This window comes from Barbatula barbatula (assembly GCF_947034865.1).
Source record: "Barbatula barbatula genome assembly, chromosome: 18".
NCBI classification, from domain to species: domain Eukaryota; kingdom Metazoa; phylum Chordata; class Actinopteri; order Cypriniformes; family Nemacheilidae; genus Barbatula; species Barbatula barbatula.
This window is the reverse complement of record NC_136781.1, coordinates 20263900-20283943: the sequence shown is the minus strand read 5'-3', so window position 1 is coordinate 20283943 and position 20044 is coordinate 20263900. Positions and strand designations below refer to the sequence as shown.

At 46.2% G+C, this 20044-nt stretch overlaps 1 protein-coding gene across 4 annotated transcripts in view; it reads right to left on the bottom strand.

Moving 5' to 3' along the window:
• Nucleotides 1–20044, bottom strand: part of arhgef9b (Cdc42 guanine nucleotide exchange factor (GEF) 9b) — a 52437-nt gene that overhangs the window by 20653 nt on the left and 11740 nt on the right. For 3 of the 4 annotated variants that reach the window (XR_013787944.1, XM_079480289.1, XM_079480290.1), the window contains exon 4: nucleotides 1142–1242. Coding sequence is in view for 3 of the 4 variants with exons in the window: in XM_079480289.1 (XP_079336415.1) it covers nucleotides 1142–1242 (101 nt within the window). In the remaining variant the exon portion in view is untranslated. Of the gene's footprint in view, nucleotides 1–1141; nucleotides 1243–12783; nucleotides 12925–20044 lie in introns of those variants that run through there. The other variant, XM_079480291.1, reaches the window with a different exon arrangement.

Genomic DNA, 20044 nt, shown 5'->3' with positions numbered 1-20044 from the left:
ATCACGGGAGGAGAGTGAAGTGCTGACCTTACATTTTGTTTAGCTTTTTTGCATAGTGATAGTCAAGGACAAACTTTCAACGCACCCTTAAAATTATTTGAGATAGCAACTCAAAATGGCCCAGGGTATAACCCACCTTTGACGTACCTTTAAAGGTATTTTTAGATATAGCACTTCAAAATGGCCCATTACTGCAATGGCCCATTGAACTTTTTTGTGATAAATGTTAAATTCATGGGTCCATACCTTTAAAATGATACAGTAAAAAGGTCTGCATTTTGCATGATGATAGGCAAGGAGACGCAGTATGACCCACCTCAACATTTTTAATGCACCCTGAAAGACATCTGAAATATAACAACTCAAAATGGCTAAACCACGTGATTTTCACATGACTTCACATAATTGTTCTAATTGTATGTTTAGGTTCATTTTTACTGTTAAGGTAAAAGGGAGTGGTCATCTGACACACACACATATACACACACACACACATATACACACACATTTGCAGTGATCAAATTCACAACACCTTGTGTTTGGCATCCTATACAATTGGTGCCCCTGTAAATATTACTTAACTTTTTATTCTTGGTTATAATTAGTATTATAAATACTCCAAGATTTAAACAGCATTTGGGAATTATGCTGCATACTGTAATGAATTTCATGCAAATCCGACAAATGCTCTAGGAGTGATTTGAAAAAGTATATTCTTCAACAGACACCAAATTTGGTTACATAAGACACTGTGCTGTGTCAGTGTGCTGAACTTCCTAACTTCCCTATGCAGAAGAAGATAAAATTATAATTTCTAATCAGTTAAACATAACGCAATTGTATAGGAACGAAAAGCCTGTTACAGTGGTGTTAAATGAAAATGAGGTGCACAATTAAGGTTCCAAAAATAATAATTTCTTTCTATTTTTCTAATAAAATAACGGATTAGGAATGTGTGTATTAAATATGTGTATTATACAAAAATGTATTAAACATTTTATTTCAAAGAACTTCGGTTGACCATGGTTAGGGCAAGGTTATTAAATGTATAATTTTTCATAATATAAAATTATTCATCAGTAGCCAGTTGCAAGCCCTTAGACTAACAAATCATTAAAGCTTTTGTGTCATGAACATTTACCATGTTAACATGCAGTGGTCCGGATCCTGGTCTGAACGGCTTTCGTTGTTTGGATCCTGTGCTTCCATTTCCTAACCGTAGAACGTCTGCCATTGGTTTGGCTGCAAAAGAGAACGATCTTTGGGTGATTTCCAAACACTCCTGTTAAATAATAACTAAATAGTGTACATCAGGGGCGTTTCCTCCGAGGAGGCAAGGGAGGCAGTGTCTCCCCTCCCCCTCGAAAATAATCGAATGAGAATATTACTAACAGTTCAGAAATAGAATAGGACAGCGGATATAACGTATTGAGCTAAATATGAGATAAATCAGCGTGTAGAACAGTGTGAAACAGCGCCCCCGCTCGAAAGAATTCCAAAGGGAGGCAGCGTTTCTCTAGCCTCCTCTAAGCTCATTGACTTTACATATACCCCCCAAAGCGTGCCGTGAGTTTGAGTGGGGGTAATAGAAAAGAATGGAGAAAAGTCACGTGAGAGGAGGCAATGCCTCCAACGGGCTATGATTGGATTAACTCATCAGCGAGATCCCGCCTTCCTGCTCGTCTTCGTCATTCATTTTAAACTGCGGGCGCTAAATTAGATTGAACGTTAATTAAATTGTTTTATTAGTTGTATTAATCGGAGTTTAGGATTCGTGTCGGAGATGGCGGAGGCAGAGGAGTTATCGATTGTTGACAGAATATTACGTGGTTCAGATTTGTTCAAAAACTTTTGCTTGTGATCAGGCTTGCTCAGGATAGCAGCAAGGCTAAAGTAAGTAAGATCCAGCGCCGCTGCTCCTACCACGCGAGACGCTTTAGCCTCATCGTTAGAGCGCTCGTCTCCTATTCGGATCGACGTAGGTTCGAAGCCGGTGCAGAGCGGGTCGAGCAATTTTAATTTCGGTGCAGCTTGCGATCTGAATTGAGATTTTACTGTTAAACATTGATAGTTTTTTGTTTTGCTATTCTGTTTACTGAAGAAAAGTTTGCACCTTTAAGGGGGGGGGGCATCATAATGGAATTATGCTTAGGGCACCAAAATGGCTAGCAGCGGCCCTGGTCATATCTATTTGATTTGATCTCTTAAATGCTTTGTGTATTTCTGGGACTGCTAATAATTAAATTGATGGTATTGGTAATGATGTTATTCTTATATAGGAAATCCCAAATGTTCCAGAAGAAGATGAAGGTGCTGTTGTACCTTTTCCCAAAGCAGGCAAAATGCAGCAAAATAAAAAACTAAAAAAATCAGAAGTACATACTGTAATGAACTTGTAGTAATTAAAAGGAATTTTTCATACATAAACACTGAAATGACACTGGTTTTCTGACAAACGCACTTGTTAATAGTGCAGAGATTAACAAAAATGACATGGATAGAAATCTGCCTCCTCATTTTTTAAGTCCACCGCACACCACTGGTGTACATATAAATAATGATTTATCACATATGATTAGTAATTTATTAAATCTAGTGAATGTATGTATACAACTTAAAGAGAGTCATCAAATGTCTCTGTGTATCAATTGGCTTTAATTTTTTCATTTGAAGTTGCTTTCATTTAAATCGTCTCGGTTACGTATGTAACCTCTGTTCCCTGATGGAGGGAACAAGACGTTGTGTCGAAGCCGACAGATGGGGTTCGCCCTTGAGAACCAATCATCTCTGACTATTTTGAAAAGGCCAATGAAATTGGCGAATGAAATTTGCATGCCGGGCTCCGCCCCCCGATATCCGGGTATAAAAGGGGAGCCGGCGTGCTCATTCATCCACCTTTTGTAATGAGGAGCCTGAGAGCATCTCACGATCGCTGCAGCGGACGGCTATTGTCGTGGCATGAAGGACACAACGACTTGTTCCCTCCATCAGGGAACAGAGGTTACATACGTAAACCGAGACGTTCCCTTTCTGTCGGTCTCTCGACGTTGTGTCGAAGCCGACAGATGGGGTTCCTATTGAAAACGCCACGGCACTAGCCGCGTCACAATCTCCAGCAAAGCGACGTTGACCAGCCTAGGCGAGTCAGACGTAAGCGCTCTCTCGAAATTGTAACCTTCCAGTAGGTAGACAGGGGGACCCAGAGCTTTAGAAAAGATGGGTAGCCCCTGCCCTCTGCCAACTCAGACGGCCCCATTGGCGAGAGCCATCCGGTGCCGTAGGACCACTGGGTAAGCGCTATTCCCTCAAGGGGGAGGTGCGCTACGGAGACCACTTCCCACCCTCGGGGGGAATACAGTGGAAAATCAGCATGGTCTTACCGGTAGGGAAGAACTCATGGGAGGTATGTGCGAGATGCCGCAAGGTGGATGTCCACCTGGGGGAGGTCATGGGTTCCAGGAGGGGAACAACTCATGACGGAATCTCAGACGGAACCACCCTGCTGGGGGGTTACCACGTCTGGAGCACTGAGATCGGTTAGAGCTACACGTAGATAACTCAACTTGGGCCCGCCAAAGGTGGCAGGCTGCTCCGCCCAGCCCGCTGCCTTGAGTGCTTAGTGATGGATGGAATGCCTATTCTTCGCCCGAGGGGAAAGAAGGGAGGCAGATGATTGCGCACTGACCTACCTAAAGAAGGGGGATGCCGCACTTCGCAGGCGTACGCCCTGCCGGCCGCCGGTCTCACCTGGTGTTATCCTGTAAGACTCGAGCTGACACCGGTTCCACGCGGAGGTTGTAGAACCTCGCGAAGGTGTTGGGCGTAGCCCAACCCGCAGCTCTGCATATGTCTGCCAGAGAGGCGCCCCGAGCCAGTGCCCACGAGGAGGCAACACCCCTGGTGGAGTGTGCCCTCACTGCCAGCGGGCACGGGCAATCCTGAGATCGGTACGCCATCGTGACGGCGTCCACGATCCAGTGCGCCAGTCTCTGTTTGGAGACAGCTCTTCCCTTCTACTGACCTCCAAAACAAACAAAGAGCTGCTCAGAGCCTCTGAAGCTCTACGTGCGGTCCACGTAGAGGCGCAAGGCGCGTACTGGACACAACACGGACGGGGTTGCCTGCAAGGTCACCACCTGGTCCCGGAAGGGAGTGGTGGGAACCTTGGGCACGTAGCCGGGCCGAGGTCTCAGGATCACGTGAGAATCACCGGGCCCGAAATTTAGGCACTCTGTGGACACGGAAAATGCTTGCAGATCCCCCACCCTCTTGATGGATGTGAGCGCCATCAGGAGAGCCGTCTTCATCGTGAGATGAGAAAGATCGGTCTCTCCAAGGGACTCGAAGGGAGGCCTCTGAAGGCCCGCCAGGACCACATTGAGGTCCCAAGAGGGTACGGAGCGCGGCTGAGGCGCGTTAAGCCTCCTCGCGCCCCTGAGGAACCTGATGATCAGGTCATGCTGCCCTAGAGGCTTTCCAGCAACTGGTTCGTGATGAGCGGCGATAGCGGCTACATACACTTTCAGTATGGAAGGGGAGAGATTACTCTCCAACCTCTCCTGCAGGAAGGACAGCACGTGCCTGACCGAGCAAATCCGTGGGTCTTCTCTGCGAGAAGAACACCAAGACGAGAAGAGGCGCCACTTAAAGGCGTACAGCCGCCTTGTGAAAGGTGCCCTAGCCTGAGTGATGGTCTCCACCACCGCGGGGGGTAGACCACTCAGGATCTCCTCGTCCCATCCAGGAGCCAGACGTGGAGGTTCCAGAGGTCTGGTCTCGGGTGCCGCAACATGCCCTTCCCCTGCGAGAGAAGGTCCTTCGTCAGGGGAATTGGCCAGGGGGGAGTTGTCGTCAGAAGCATTAGCTCCGAGAACCAAGTCTGGTTGGGCCAGTACGGCGCAACTAGTACCACTTGATGCTCCTCTTCCCTGACTTTGCACAGGACCTGTGCAATGAGGCTCACTGGGGGGAAGGCGTACTTCCACTTGTCCCGTGGCCAGCTGTGCACTAGGGCATCCGTGCCGAGGGGGCCCTCGGTCAGGGAGTACCAAAGCGGGCAATGGGTGGTGTCCAGGGAGGCAAACAGGTCCACCTGTGCCCGCCCGAACTGCACCCAAATAAGCTGGACTGCACGGGGGTGGAGTCGCCACTCTCCACGGGGCGTCGACTGACGAGAGAGCGCATCGGCTGTCTGGTTCAGGTCGCCCGGTATGTGAGTGGCATGCAGAGACTTCGTCACCTGCTGACTCCACAGGAGGAGGCGTCAGGCAAGTTGCGTTAACTGTCGTGAGCGGATACCCCCCTGGTGGTTGATATGCACTACGGCAGTCATGCTGTCTGATCAGACCAGTACGTGCTGGCCCTGCACGAGGGACCGTAGTCCCCTCAATGCCAACAGAACAGCTAACAACTCTAGGCGGTTGATATGCCAACACAGTTGGGACCCCGTCCAGAGACCTGACACTGTGTGCCCTTTGCACACCGCACCCCAACCCTGTAAGGAGGCGTCGGTCGTTACCACGACGCGCCTCGGGACCTGCCCCATGGGGACGCCAGTCCGTTAAATGGTCACTGATGACCACGGGGTTAGGATACGACGGCAGAGAGGTGTAATGACGATCCACCTCCTGCCCGTGTGCCACGCTCTCCAGGGAACTCGTCTCTGTAGCCAGTGCTGCAGCGGTCTCATGTGCATCAACCCGAGGGGAATTACCCCCGCCGAGGACGACATGTGGCCCAGGAGCCTCTGGAAAAGTTTCAGGGGGACCGCTGGTTGCTGCCTGAAGAGTTTCAGGCAGTTCAGCACTGACTGTGCACGCTCTGCAGTGAGCCGCGCCGTCATGGAGACAGAGTCGAGTTCCATATAGAGAAAAAAGGCACTCTGCGCAGGGGAGAGTTGGCTCTTTTCTCGGTTGACCCGTAACCCCAAACGGTCTAGGTGCCGGAGCACCATATCCCTGTGTGTACACAACAGATCTCGCGAGTGCACCAAGATAAGCCAGTCGTCGAGATAGTTGAGTACCCGCACACCTCTCTCCCTGAGGGGAGTGAGGGCGGCTTCCACGACCTCCGTAAAGGCACGTGGGGACAGGGACAGACCGAATGGGAGGACCCTGTACTGATATGCCCGCCCCTCGAAAGCAAACCGTAGGTACGGCCGGTGACGAGGGAGAATCGAGACATGAAAGTACGCGTCCTTCAGGTCGATAGCCACGAACCAATCCTGACGCCTGACGGACGTCAAGATGCGCCTCTGCGTGAGCATCCTGAACGGCAGCCTTTGGAGGTGCTTGTTCAGGGTACGCAGATCTAGAATGGGGCGCAACCCTCCACCCTTCTTGGAGACGATGAAGTACGGGCTGTAGAACCAGCTGGACATCTCGGCCGAGGGGACGGGCTCGATAGGTCCCTTCACCAGAAGGGTTGCCACCTCCTCCCGCAGCACCGGAGCATCCCTGCCTCTGACCGAGGTAAAGAGGATGCCCAGAAACTTGGGCGGAAGTCTGGCAAACTGGATCGAGTAGCCGAGACGGATCGTGTTCTCCAGCCACCTTGACGGTCTGGTGAGTGCTAACCAAGCACTCAAAGACTGCGACAGGGGCACTAGAGGTACGATCTGTTTCATCGCCCCTGGGGAGGGCGGTTCGCTGGCTAGCGGTGCCGGCCCCACCTCGTGGGGGGGCTGGCTCCGCTGACTTACCTGCCTGGCGGTGGCGCAGCTCAACGCACCGTCGAGGTGAGAGTGCTGAGGGCTGCGCAATTTTATACTCGGCCTTGCGTGTCGCCGCAACGCAACGTCGAGTTGCCGAACACCGTCCTGTGGAGAGTGAGTGCGGCTGAAAGAGGGTCCCAGAGAGAGAGACTGCTCTTTTTGTGAGGAAGTGGGCGCTAGGCCCTGAAAAGGCCTAGCAGATGTTGGGACGGGGCAGGGACCGTCGCTTTCCGACCCGCCAGCGATGGAATGGCTGGGGTCGGGCCCGATCTCGATCTCCCCGGGTCCGGCTTGTCAGGAACGCACGCTTCTGCTTCTGCGGCGGCTGCTGACGAGACGCTTCCTCGCCGCCCTCTTCCGGGGGGCCGCCTGAGGAGGGGGCGCCGTAGCCGGGGCTGACGACGAAGAAGGCCGGGGCTGCTGGGAGACAGACGTTCCACGGGACCTCGACGGCCGAAAGGCGGCCGGGTCGTGGCGGGGTAGGATGTGCTTGATGGCCTCCGTCTGCTTCTGTACTGCCGAGAACTGCTGAGAGAAGTCCTCGACAGTGTCACCAAACAGCCCCCCTTGCGAGATGGGAACATCGCGAACTTTCTCTGCTTCACGCATCTGCGCAAGGTTCAGACAGTGGTGCCTCTTTTGGACCACTAGTGTGGACATCGTCCGACCCAAAGCTTGCGCTGTCACCTTCGTCGCACGGTGGGCAAGGTCAGTGGCAGTGCGGAGCTCCTACATGATCTTTGGGTCGGTCTTACCCACGTGGAGCTCTTTCAGTGCCTTGGCCTGATGGACCTGCAGGATGGCCATGGCATGAAGAGCTGAGGCAGCTTGTCCAGCAGCGTTATAGGATTTCGACACCAGTGATGCCGAAACCCTACACGGCTTAGACGGGAGTCTAGGTCGAGACCTCCAGGTGGCCGCCGTCTGCGGGCACAGGTGCACCGCGACTGCACGTTCAGCCTGGGGGACATCGACATAGCCCCTAGCTGCCCCACCATTGAGGGAAGAGAGGGCGACAGAGTCAGCTTGACGGGAACGAGCCGAAAAGGGTGAGTTCCAGGTCTTGCTGATCTCCTCATGCACCTCGGGGAAAAAAGGTACAGGGGGTGTGCGCGGCTTGGAGCCGTGCACGGACCCGATGTACCAATTATCCAGCCGCGAGCGCTGGGGCGTGGGCGGTGCGGTGCACTGCAGCCCGATGCTCGCGGCGGCCCGATAGAGCATGGCCGACATCTCGACGTCTGCCTTTTCCTGAACTCTATCTCCGGACGGAGACGGCTCGAAGGAATCGTCAGGGTCGGATGCCAGAAGGTCGCCCTCCGATGCTGCGAGGGACATCTCATCGTCGTCACGCATCGAGCCCAGGATGACTCCACGAAGGCTGCCTCAGCGTGTTGGACCCCCAAACACCTGACGCAAGCATGGTGTCAGTCCCCCTCCTCAATGAGGGAACCGCAACCACGAGAGCAGCGGGACATGCCACGCTGAAGAAATTTGCTCTTTTGGAATTTATCTCTTTCAGTAAACACCTCTGGAACTGCTGAAACGCCGGGGGGATGATCGCTTGGAAGGGACAATCCGCTGCACCACGTCAAGAATTCAGCTCTAGTAGTCATTCGATGCGAAGGCTCCGAAGAACAAAAGGTGAATGAATGAGCACGCCGGCTCCCCTTTTATACCCGGATATCCGGGGGCGGAGCCCGGCATGCAAATTTAATTCGCCAATTTCATTGGCCTTTTCAAAATAGTCAGAGATGATTGGTTCTCAAGGGCGAACCCCATCTGTCGGCTTCGACACAACGTCGAGAGACCGACAGAAAGGGAAGTATTGTTATAGTTGCATCACTGAAATCTTTATTGGTGTTCTATTTTCAGTAATATTTTTTAACAAGTTTCTCAGAGACACAAAAGAAACCACTCAAGGGATGGTTCACCCAAAACGTCTCGGTTACGTATGTAACCTTGGTTCCCTGATGTAGGGAACGAGACAATGTTTCGAGACTGACGGAAGGGGTTTGATTGAGAACCTATCATCTCCGATTCTACTTTGAAAAGGCCAATAAACTTGGTGAATGGGATGGCACGCCAGACTCCGCCCCGTACATATGGGTATAAAAGGGAAGATGGCAAAGGAAGAAGAACATTCATTCACCTTTTTGGGCTGAGGAACTTGAGAAGCACTCTCGTTCACTGCAGCGGTCCAGTGCAGCGCTCGTGGCACGATGGACACAAAGTCTCTTTCCCTCCATTAGGGAACCAAGGTTACATACATAACCGAGACTTTGCCTTTCTTTCTGTCTCGCTGCGCTGCGTCACGATTTCCAGCGGAACGACACTGACCCGCCTAGGCGAGACACGAATGAGCGTCCTCGCGAATCGTAACCATCCAGTGGTGTACTAAGACAACAATTTGTGTGGTCACGCCGAGAGGTTCTTACTACCGGCCGTACAGGTAGTGGTGTTGCTACTCTAGAGGCGAGTAGGCCGCCCGACACCATAAGGAGCACTGGGAAACGCTAGCCCCTAACCTGCGGCGAGGGTAATACTTACACGGTCTCACCAGTGGGGAGAACTCATGGGAGTAGTTGTGCGGGGCCCAAACCCAGGGGTGCAAATAAGCAGTGGAGACCACCGAGGGGAGGTCACAGGTTCGCCGACAGGGAAACCAAGAGTGAGAAAGCATCAGACGGGACTACCCAAGGAGGGGAGTCACTACACGTGGAGCACTAGCCCAGGTTCCCTCGTGAGGGAAACTCACATATACTGATATGATGCTGTTAAAATAGTTTTTGTGAACTATTTAAGTTTTATTTTATGGTATTTTATCCAATGCTCGTTTCATGCTAGTGATTGCAAATAATTTCATGCCTCGCACCTGTTCCCCTCTTGATTTGGTTCTCTTTATATTGCCCTTGTGTTTGCAGTGTTGTGCGGTTCGTTTGTCTATATTCCCATTACTCATGACGCTACATAATAAGGTTATCTAGTCCTGTCTCTGGAGGATCTGTCAAGTCAAGTTATTCTAATCAGTTTGGTCAAGTGTTTATTTTTAGTAAAAATCTAGCCAGTGTGGTGTTCGTTGCCTTGTATCCATTATTGTCTTGTTTTTTTGCCCCCCTCATGTGTATTTTTTTTAAAGTTATTAAAGTCCTTTAAAATTTTACGAAAACAGAAAATGCTCGGTTAGGTATGTTTCGATGCTGTTTTTTCAACAGGGTAGGATAATCTGACATGGTATTTTGCATTGTAAAATCATCCTATCTGTTTATTATGTAAACACCGGCACCGAATTTAATTTCAGACGGACATTGGTCTCTATCCATTGCCAATACCAAGCTGGGAAGAGCTAGGATTTTTGTTCAATATAGCTCTGATTGTAATCCGCTATAAATAGATTATTTAACTGTCATATATTTCCCCTGGGTGAGTAAAATATAGGCAACTTCTTTTTTAGGTAACTCTATGTTTTTATGATCACCAGCTGGAGAGTCCTTGGTTATCCACCAGACGACTACAATAGAGGGTGTGCATTGACATTACTTTTCAACGAACACGCCGGGGCACGTCACATTGAGTGCCAGGACAAGCTCCCTTGAGTGGCAAAACACTCAGCAACATGGCTGCTTTGAATAAGAGAAACAAAAAAACACAGTTATTTGCTGAAATTTTAAGCATTTCGACTCAGGCACGTGCACAGGGGGGTTGCTCAGGTTGCCAGGGCAACTGCCCATATGCCCTTCTCGACTTACGTTGCCCTTCCGAGGTGGAAAATAAATAAATAAATCATGTACAATGGATGCAGAATTTCACATATGTCTAGTAAAACCTGCAAAGCCTCATTCACTTCCATATTGAGGCAATGAAAGTGAAAGTCAGAAGGGGAAGGGCAAACTCTGTTTACATGGGTGCAGCGCTGCACGCGACCGGCACCTGAGCTGAGCCTGCATGATTGGCCCTAGAAGGAGATTGTCGTGGATGTCGGCTAATACGACTCAACGTTGTCTAGGGCAGCCTCAAACCGGACACTCATTTGTCCTTCTTTTTGGAGTTGTGCTGTATCGGCCTAAACAAAACCTGCTTTAGAACCTTTATTGGGTCGCAGCAGCATAGCGTCTGACGCCGTAAGATCTACAGTCAAACAAATGATTGGCTAAAAGAGGTGTCAAATAGTAATAAAGTTATGCAAGTCAAAACACAGGTCAAATATCAGACAGACTATAAATTCATATATGCAGTGTTAATTAAATAAAACTATAAAATTCTAGCATCCCCCCAGCCAGGCAAACAGTGCAAAACAGTTGCAAACGGCGGCGAGGAACCCAAATCGGGTTAATTGAGGAGAAAAAAAACCTCAGAGGGATACCAGGCCTAACCAGGGGATTACAGTTCCCCTCTGGCAAAAGCTGCAGCCTCTGCACAAGCTTGACAGTGCTTTTACAACAAGGCAAAATAAAAAAATATTAGGTTTAAGATAATCATTAATAATCTAATAGCGGCTGAAATTGTATCGCAATTTCCTTTGTCCACCTCTATCATCACAGCTTTTGTCAGGTCTGGGCATGGAATGCGTCCTGCCTGCTCTGGTAACCTTGGACTGCGTCCTTCCCACTCTGGTAACCTTGGAACAATGAGACAAGATTGGCTGAGAGTAGAATACTGCACTCTTTGCAATAAATGCATCAGTTGATATTGGAAGTGTTCCTGGTTCCGGTTGAACTAACTAATACAGCCTAAACCTTCGGAATATATATATTATGATAGTGTAGTGTATGCAAAATTAAAAAGATGCATCTTTAGTCTAGATTTAAACTGACAGAGTGTGTCTGCCTCCGGACAGTGCAGGGAAGACTGTTCCAAAGTTTAGGCGCTAGATAGGAAAAGGATCTGCCGCCTGGACTTGATTTTGAAATTCTAGGTATTACCAACTGACTGGATGCCTGAGAGCATAGTGCACGTGAAGGACTGTAATACAAGAGAAGTTCACTCAAGTAGTTAGGAGCTAAACCATGCAGGGCTTTATAGGCAATAAGCAAGATTTTAAAGTAGAGGAGAGTGGAGGATCATTTCACACTGTAAGTCCTCTGTCCTCTGCTGACTGAACCCTCATAGACTTCAGAGAAACAGTTAAAACAACATACCACATCATGTTTTATGCTTACATTGCATCCATTTCTGAAGAGTTTTGCCTGTGAATGTATTGAAAATAACTTAATGTCAAATTCCAACTTGTGGTACAGTCAGCCCAGCTACACCCTTATTATGTGTTGGTTTAAGATGGTCATGTGCTGGTCCTTAGCTGGTCATGTGTTGGTTCCTCACTTAAACCAGCACATGACCAATTTTGGACCAGCACATGACCAGGTAATACCAGCACATGACCATCTTAAACCAGCATGTGACCAGCTTAAACCAGCACAAACCAGCATCAAAACATACCTAACCCAGCATATGCCGTTTTTTCAACAAGAGATTACCGTGAATGCACGTCAATGTAATCTTCCGCAAACGTTAAAAATATTTGTCAGATCACGTCACTCACACGGAAATAAGCTTTTCCCACGAGTAATAAAGAGTGTGAAAAGTGATTGGTCGCGTTTGGTGTGAACTCAGCATAAATACTAGTGCTTATGCTTGAGGCGATGCAGACGCAAGCGAATGTTGAAACCCATCCGTCTACCACGTGTTTACATAGAAAAACCGTGGGAAAGTAGCACCGCGGGATGGAAAATCACGTTGTCTATGAATGGACGGTCTGGTCACTGTACCTCACAACAGCACGCACATGCTTTTGTGCAGTTATTAAAAATAAAGATTTCTGTCAAAGACTGAGGTGCCTAAACTCAGATTAACAAAACCTATGATTAATCCGTTTGAAAAAGAAACACAAAACCAGTCCTTAATGAAAGAAAACAAGTTGGAAAAAGATTTAATCCAATATTATAGCATTGAGTGATTTATAAACTATCTATGGAAGGTGGGATTCAATTTTTATTTGTATTCATTCATTAAGGACAGAATTTGTGTTTATTTTTCAAACATATTAATCGTAGGCCCAGTTAATCTGAGAGTACCTTTACAGGATAAAAAGATTGTCCAAGCTGACTACGAGTACAACTGGGGAACCCAGTTTATGGCAGCGTCAGCAGAGGTGAATGGGATGGACGACTGGATAGCAGCAGAGGGTCACGGTGAAAAAATCTAGCGCTATGTGGGACCAGCGTCTCGAAGGGACAGACAGCAGTTGGAATAACCCATCTGCGGGTCGACTGGACGTTTTACCCGTGGCACAAATCGAGCAAGTCAAAACAAAGTCTTGAATATCGCGAGCCATTAAAGGCCACCAGAATCGTTGCTTGACCAAAAAAAGGGAAAGTCTACTCCTGGATGACACGCCACCTTAGAACAATGACCCCATTGAATAACGTCGGACTGTAATCCCTCCGGCACAAACAACCGACTTGGTGGGCAGCCGGGCGGAGGCGTTACCCCTTCTAAGGCCGTCTTGACCTGCCATGTGAGTGTGGAGATGAATAGAGTCTCAGGTAAAATACACTCGGGAGTAGACGGGCGTTCGGAGTGATAAAAAATACGAGATAAAGACTCGGGTTTGATGTTTTTGGAACCCGGGTGGTACGAGAGAGAAAAATCAAAACGACCGAAAAAAAGTGCCCACCGAGCCTGCCTGGAGTTTAGTCTTTTAGCAGATTGAATGTATTCCAGGTTCCTGTGGTCAGTCCAGACGATAAAAGGTACCCCCGACTCTTCGCCATTCCTCCAACGCTAACTTGACCGCCAACAATTCTCTGTTACTGATGTAGTAGTTACATTCGGTAGGCGATAAACGGTGAGAGAAAAACGCGCAGGGATGCATCTTGTCGTCTGTTGAAGAGCGTTGGGAAAGCACTGCACCTACCCCAACCTCTGACGCGTCGTCCTCCACCACGAACTGACGTGTTGGATCAGGGGCTATTAGAATTGGAGCAAAAGGAAGCAGCTCTTCAGGTTAGTGAATACAGCCTCGGCTGCATCGGACCACCTGAACATCGTTCTGGGAGAGGTCAAGGCAGTCAGAGGAACGGCTAGTTGGCTGAAGTTACGAATGAAACGTCGTTAAAAATTGGCAAACCCCAGAAACCTCTGTAAGGGCCTTACGAGAATCTGGACTTGGCCAACCCACCACAGCCTTAACCTTGTCAGGATCCATACACACCCCCTCAGATGAGATGATGTACCCTAGGAAAGGGACAGATTGTGCATGAAAAGCGCATTTCTGGTTAGACCTAAACTACATTTTGTTACACTGTACTTGTATATGTGTAATGACAATAAAGTTGAATCTAATCTAATCTAATGCCCTACATGGTTTAGCTCCTAACTACTTGAGTGATTTTCTCTTATATTACAGTCCTTCACTTGCACTGCAGTCTCAGGCGTAATACCCTAAACCTAATACCCAGAATGTCAAAATCAAGTGCAGGCTGTAGGTCCTTTTCCTGTCTAGCGCTCAAACTTTGGAACAGTCTTCCCTGTACTGTCCGGAAGGCAGACACACTGTCATTTTAAATCTAGACTGAAGACGCATCGTTTCAATATTGCATACACTACACTTATATAATATTAATCCTCTTAGGGTTTAGGCTGCATTAGTAAATTCGTTCGGAACCAAGAACACTTCCAATAAAAACTGATCATAGAACTGCAAGCACCGATTTGACAAGTATTTACTACAAAATGTAAACTGCTATTAGATTATTAATGATTATTTTAAACGTATAATCAAATTTATTACTAAGTTTATTTTATTAAGCCTAGTTGTGCAAGCATTGTCAAGCTTGTGCAGAGGCTGCAGCTTTTGCCAGAGGGGAACTGGAATCTGGCACCTATACCTATAAATGCTAAATAAATACTGTTTCTTCATTTAACCTTGCTTAAACTAAGCCGTGTCTGTGACACCGGGCCATAAGAATTTATAATCTGTTTAATATTTAACTTTTGTTTCTCTCTCGTTTATCTTAAATGTGTGCTTCTCTGTGAAAACCATTGTGTGTGTGCACGCCTGCGTGTGTATGTGTGTATGTGTGTAACTTGTATAACTTTAAATGTTTTGATTATAGTCAATATGTTTAATCTACAGCTGCTTTATAACAATAAAAATTGTAAAAAGCGAAATATAAATAAAGTTGACATGACAAAAACTGGACCTTTATTTGGACATGCTTTTATTTTCTGAAAAGGGCTCTAAAGTAATACTTGTGCTGTTCCCTTTGAAATTTGACCATTAGACTTGAAAGCATTAGCTCAGAACACATTCATGCTATCATATAGACATACTGTATATATTTTATGGAACATATTTTTGGGCCCACAGTGTGCATAAAGTATATGTACAGTTTTTGACAGACACAACCAGTTGGTCATTGATTTTTCAAACCTTTTCTCCTAAGTAAAAAAATATATCTTACTGGAATGACAGTATTGTTATTGTCTATGAAATGTTCCTTGATATGTTCTCTATATGATAGCTTTCATGTGTTCTGTCTTGTATGTCACAGTGGTCAGATTTGACACATGAACAGCATAAATGTTATTTCACACCTTTATTAAGAAAATACAATTATTTAAAAATAAAGGTCCTGAGTTTTGTGATCTTCCAAACTTACTTTCAATGGCCGGTCATTTTTAAGGTGCCTTGAAAAAGAAAAAAACTAAACGGTATTATCTGAAAGAAAACAAGATTGAATCCAATATTTGGTGATAATATAGCATATCAAGTGACTTATAAATTATCTTTGGTAGGCCGGTCATGTTGATCCATGAACACCACAAGTGTGATTCTGTGCCATTTTTTACGGAAAGCATTTGAAAACAAACTTCCTGGTTACAACAAATTACTCAAGATTCAATTAGGCTAGTGTGAACAACAATGAACATTTACCCTTTTCAATCAAAAATGTAGGTGCCTAAACTCAGATTAACTAGGTCTTTGATTAATCTGTTTGGAAATGAAACAGAAAACCAGTTCTAAATCAAAGAATACAAGTTGACAAAAATATTGAATCCAATATTTGGTGAAATATTGCATATCATTTGGTTTAAAAGCTTTCTTCAGTAGCTGGGTAATCTTGAGGGTTTTGAACACGGCACATGTAATCACGGAGAACAGAAATAGGTGTAAACTAATAAATAACTATAGAAACAAATGAGGGAACAAAGGCAAAGCAGGAAGACAGAACTAAACCAAAACAAAACATAATTGCATTATATATCTTTTTTGTTGCCCTTTGCTGCTGTAAAACATATTGCTGCTGTATCGGACTAGAATATCGGTGAAGAATGTGTGGAAGTCTGATGGTCAAAAGCTGTGTTGCATGTGAACTCTTAGAAAACATTGCATCGAGCATTCAGGCGTGGTATCCGGAGAGCAGGGTGAATAGCCATTTACTGAGGACTTTGCGAGTAAGAGGTTAGCAGAATTCAGGGTGATACGAATGGGATTTTTTTGCCTTTGATGCCTTTGATGAGGAGTGAGATTTGGGGTTAATGATAGCGGGGCACTGATGACCGAAAATGTATTTGTGTATTAAGAAGTGTATTCCGCTTAGGCACACTTTGACGGTGCCTGGTTGAGACTTTTTAATGTGGTGAAGAAAAGTTGCTAAAGAGGAAATGGGATCAAGGGCTCCCTTATATGGGCATTGATTTCAAAGGATGACTCTTGTGGCACATTTGGCAGAAAAAAAATTGTGGTAATAGTAGCTGCTGCTGAATGAAAGAGATAATTCTCTGGTTAGAAAGAGTAAGCCAGCAGGGCTGTGTTTAGTGCCAGTCCTGATGACGGTTTGCTGTATATTGTTTTTTTTATTATTTTAGTTTGTTGTTTTTGGAGCTCTTAATCGGTACCCTCTGAAGATTAGTTAGGGTATAGTTAGTTTGATGGTTAGGTAAGTAGGTCCAGAGAGTGTTGGATTATCCTTACTGTTTATGTATTTTATGCACTGTTCCTTTTCATTTGAAGATGGCAACGTTTGAGTTAAATCAATTTATAGATCAACCCTGTGTTGAAGTTCTAGAGACATGTCGGAAAAATTATTTGTTTCTACTTGCTCAACATTTTGAGATTTCTATCTCTAAAACACTACGAAAACCAGAGTTAAAAGCTTGTTTAGTGGATAGCTTGATTCAAAATTGGGTTTTTCCCTCTATGGAGACTGTTCCAGTTGGTGGCACCGGCTGCAGGAAGTCCGCCCTTACGTGTGTCGAGTGGTGGTCCAGTGACTCCATTGATTCTGGTTGGTGCGGAGGTAGGTCCGTCTTTCTCGATGCCTAAATTTGAACCTTTTTCACTTTCCACAGAAGCTTCACCAGGTCTTCATTCAGATTCATGTTTAAGATTACGTTTAGCACGGTTACAGCTGGAGACACAGGACAGAGCTCAGGCGAGACAAGATGATTTGAAGCGTCAGATCGGAATGTACCGAATCGATGCTGATACAAAAGTGTGATTGTGGGAGTTGGAGTTGCAGGCTGTTCCAGAGGTACCAAAAAAATTAGGTCTATTGTTAAAATCTACTGTTAAAACATCTACGTTGTTGGAGGGTGATTCTGAGACACCGGCTCATCTTCGGGTACTGCAGCTGAGGTTGTAGCGCCGGTTTCGACACATTTTGATGTGGCTAAAAACATCTCTATCGTTCCACCCTTCCGTGAGAAGGAAGTTGAAGCATATTTTCAAGCCTTTGAACGGGTTGCGGTAGCCTTAAGATGGCCGAACAAGGTTTGGGCATTAATGCTACAATGTAAACTATCGGGTAAGGTGCATCTCTCTCGTTAGAGGAAAGCGTACAGTATGATGCTGTGAAAACTGCAATCCTACGGGCATATGAATTAGTTCCTGAGCACTATCGACAACGATTCCATACCACGAAAAAAGGTACTTCACAAACGTATGTTGAATTCGTTCGCGAAAAGTGAATCTTATTTGATCGGTGGATTAAAGCGTGCAAGGTAACTGATTATAACTCTTTGCGAGAACTTTTGCTGTTTAAACCTTTGAGGTTCTGTTTTGGTGAAAACTTTGTCTCCGTTGTTCTGATGCCTGATAGACACCTTAACACTTTTCGATGGATTTGTGTCATTAAATGAGAAGGCCGAAAACCGGTAAGAATCTTTTGTGATACAGGGGGGTCTCAGTACTTCATATTATCAGAGATTTTGGATTTTTGTGCTGACTCGCGGTGGTGCAGGGTATTGAAATGGATTAGGTGCCCATTCCTCTGCATCGCGTATACGTTTCGTCTGATTTGGCCTCTGGGGTTTTTGAAGTTGCAGTTCGTCCCTCTTTATCTGTAAAAGGTGTTGACTTTATCATGGGAAATTATATAGCTGGAGGTAAGGTAATGCCGGTAGTGCAAGTGATTGATGTTCCGTGTAACGACTCGCATGCTGATGTACTTGATAAAAATTTGCCGGATGTTTTAGTGCTGTTGTGACAGCGAAAGCGAAACATGACCCTAAATAAAGTAATATTTTCTGCGATTCCGTGTTTTCAAAGATTTTGGAAACCGATGTTCTTTCTGACTCTCCGGTCTCGTCTAGAACGACTTTAAAGTCTTCTGTTTGTTTTGATCTTACTGCTGACTTGCTCGTCTCGCGTGAAAGTTTGATTGAAGCTCAGCGAAATGATTAATCTTTAACCCAATGTAGTACGAGTGTTGAAAATGACAAAAGGTCACTGCGTATCCACCAGTTTTACTGGAAAGATAATGTGCTCATGCGTAAATGGAGTAGACAGTTACATCCTGAGCAGCAGGAAGATTGGAATGTGGTGCATCAAATTGTGGTGCCTTTGACATTTCAACCACATGTTTTACGCCTGGCCCATGACCATCCTTGGGCTGGACACCTCGGGATAACTAAGACCTATAACCGGGTGCTCCAGCATTTTTTCTGGCCAGGGTTCAAATCTGATGTTGGGAAGTACTGTAAAACCTGTTCTATTTGTCAGGTCAGTGGAAAACCTAATCAGGTTTTACCGCCTGCTCCTCTCTGTCTGCAGTCGGCGAACCATTTGAGCATGTGCTAGTCGATTGTGTAGGTCCACTCCATCGTGCCAAGTCTGGTTATCAATATGTGTTTACAATCATGTGCGTAGCTACTCTTTTTCTAGAAGCCATTCCGGTACGGAACATAACGGCCAAGACGATCACTAAAACGTTAACAAATCTTTTTACAACTTTCGGGTTGCCGAAAACTGTCCAAACCGATCGGGGTTCAAATTTTGTGTCTCATGTTTTTCGTACGTCGTTAAAGGCTCTGGGAGTGTCTCATGTTGTGTCAAGTGCCTATCACCCTGAGTCGCAAGGAGCTTTGGAGCGTTGGCACCAAACATTAAAATCGGCGGAGCGTAAGTATTGCCTAGAGACTGGAAAGGAGTGGGACGATGGAGTTCCATTAAAGTTATTTGCGGTGCACGATGCACTTCAGGAATCTCTTGGGTTTAGCCTGTCAGAGCTCGTGTTCGGGCATAATGTCCGGGGACCTTTAAAAATTTTAAAGGAGGAATTTCTTGGTAACGGTTCGTCTGCGAAAACCAACGTCCTTGATTTTGTATCACGTACTCGTGAACGTTTGCGCAACGCTTGTACTGTGGCGAAGGAAGTACTTTCTCTGTCACAAAAGAGAATGAAGAAACGTTTTGATAAGAAGGCAGTTGCGCGTCATTTTCAGCCCGGAGAGAAAGTTCTAGTGTTGCTTCCCATTCCTGGATCCTTTCTCTCTGCGCGTTTTTCCGGTCCTTACGTGATCAAAAGTAAGTTGAGTGAAACTGATTACATCTTGTACACTCCAGAACGGAGGCGAAAAACTTGTTTATGTCACGTAAATATGTTAAAACCATATTTATGTCGGGTGGAACCAAAAGTGAACCCTGTTGAGAATGTCTGTGAACCGGCAACTAAGTTATCCACGGAGCGTGTTTCATTGTTAACTTAAAACAGTTTCCTGAGTCTGTTCAATGACGTTCCTCCCGGTACTAATATCATCCAGCATGATATCGAGGTCGGCAATGCAGTACCTCTTAAGCAACATACTTACCGTTGTCCAATAAGTAAAAGAGAATTAATGAAAAGTGAGGTTAAGTATTTATTGCAGAATGGTTTCGCTGTTTCGAGCAATAGTCCTTGGAGCTCACCGTCCATTCCAGTACCGAAGCCTGATGAGTCTCTCTACGTTTTTGTACTGACTGAAAGGTCAATTCTGTCACTGGGGCTGATGCCTTTCCGTTACCGCATATTGATGATTGCATTGATAATCTTGGGAGTGCGAAATACATCA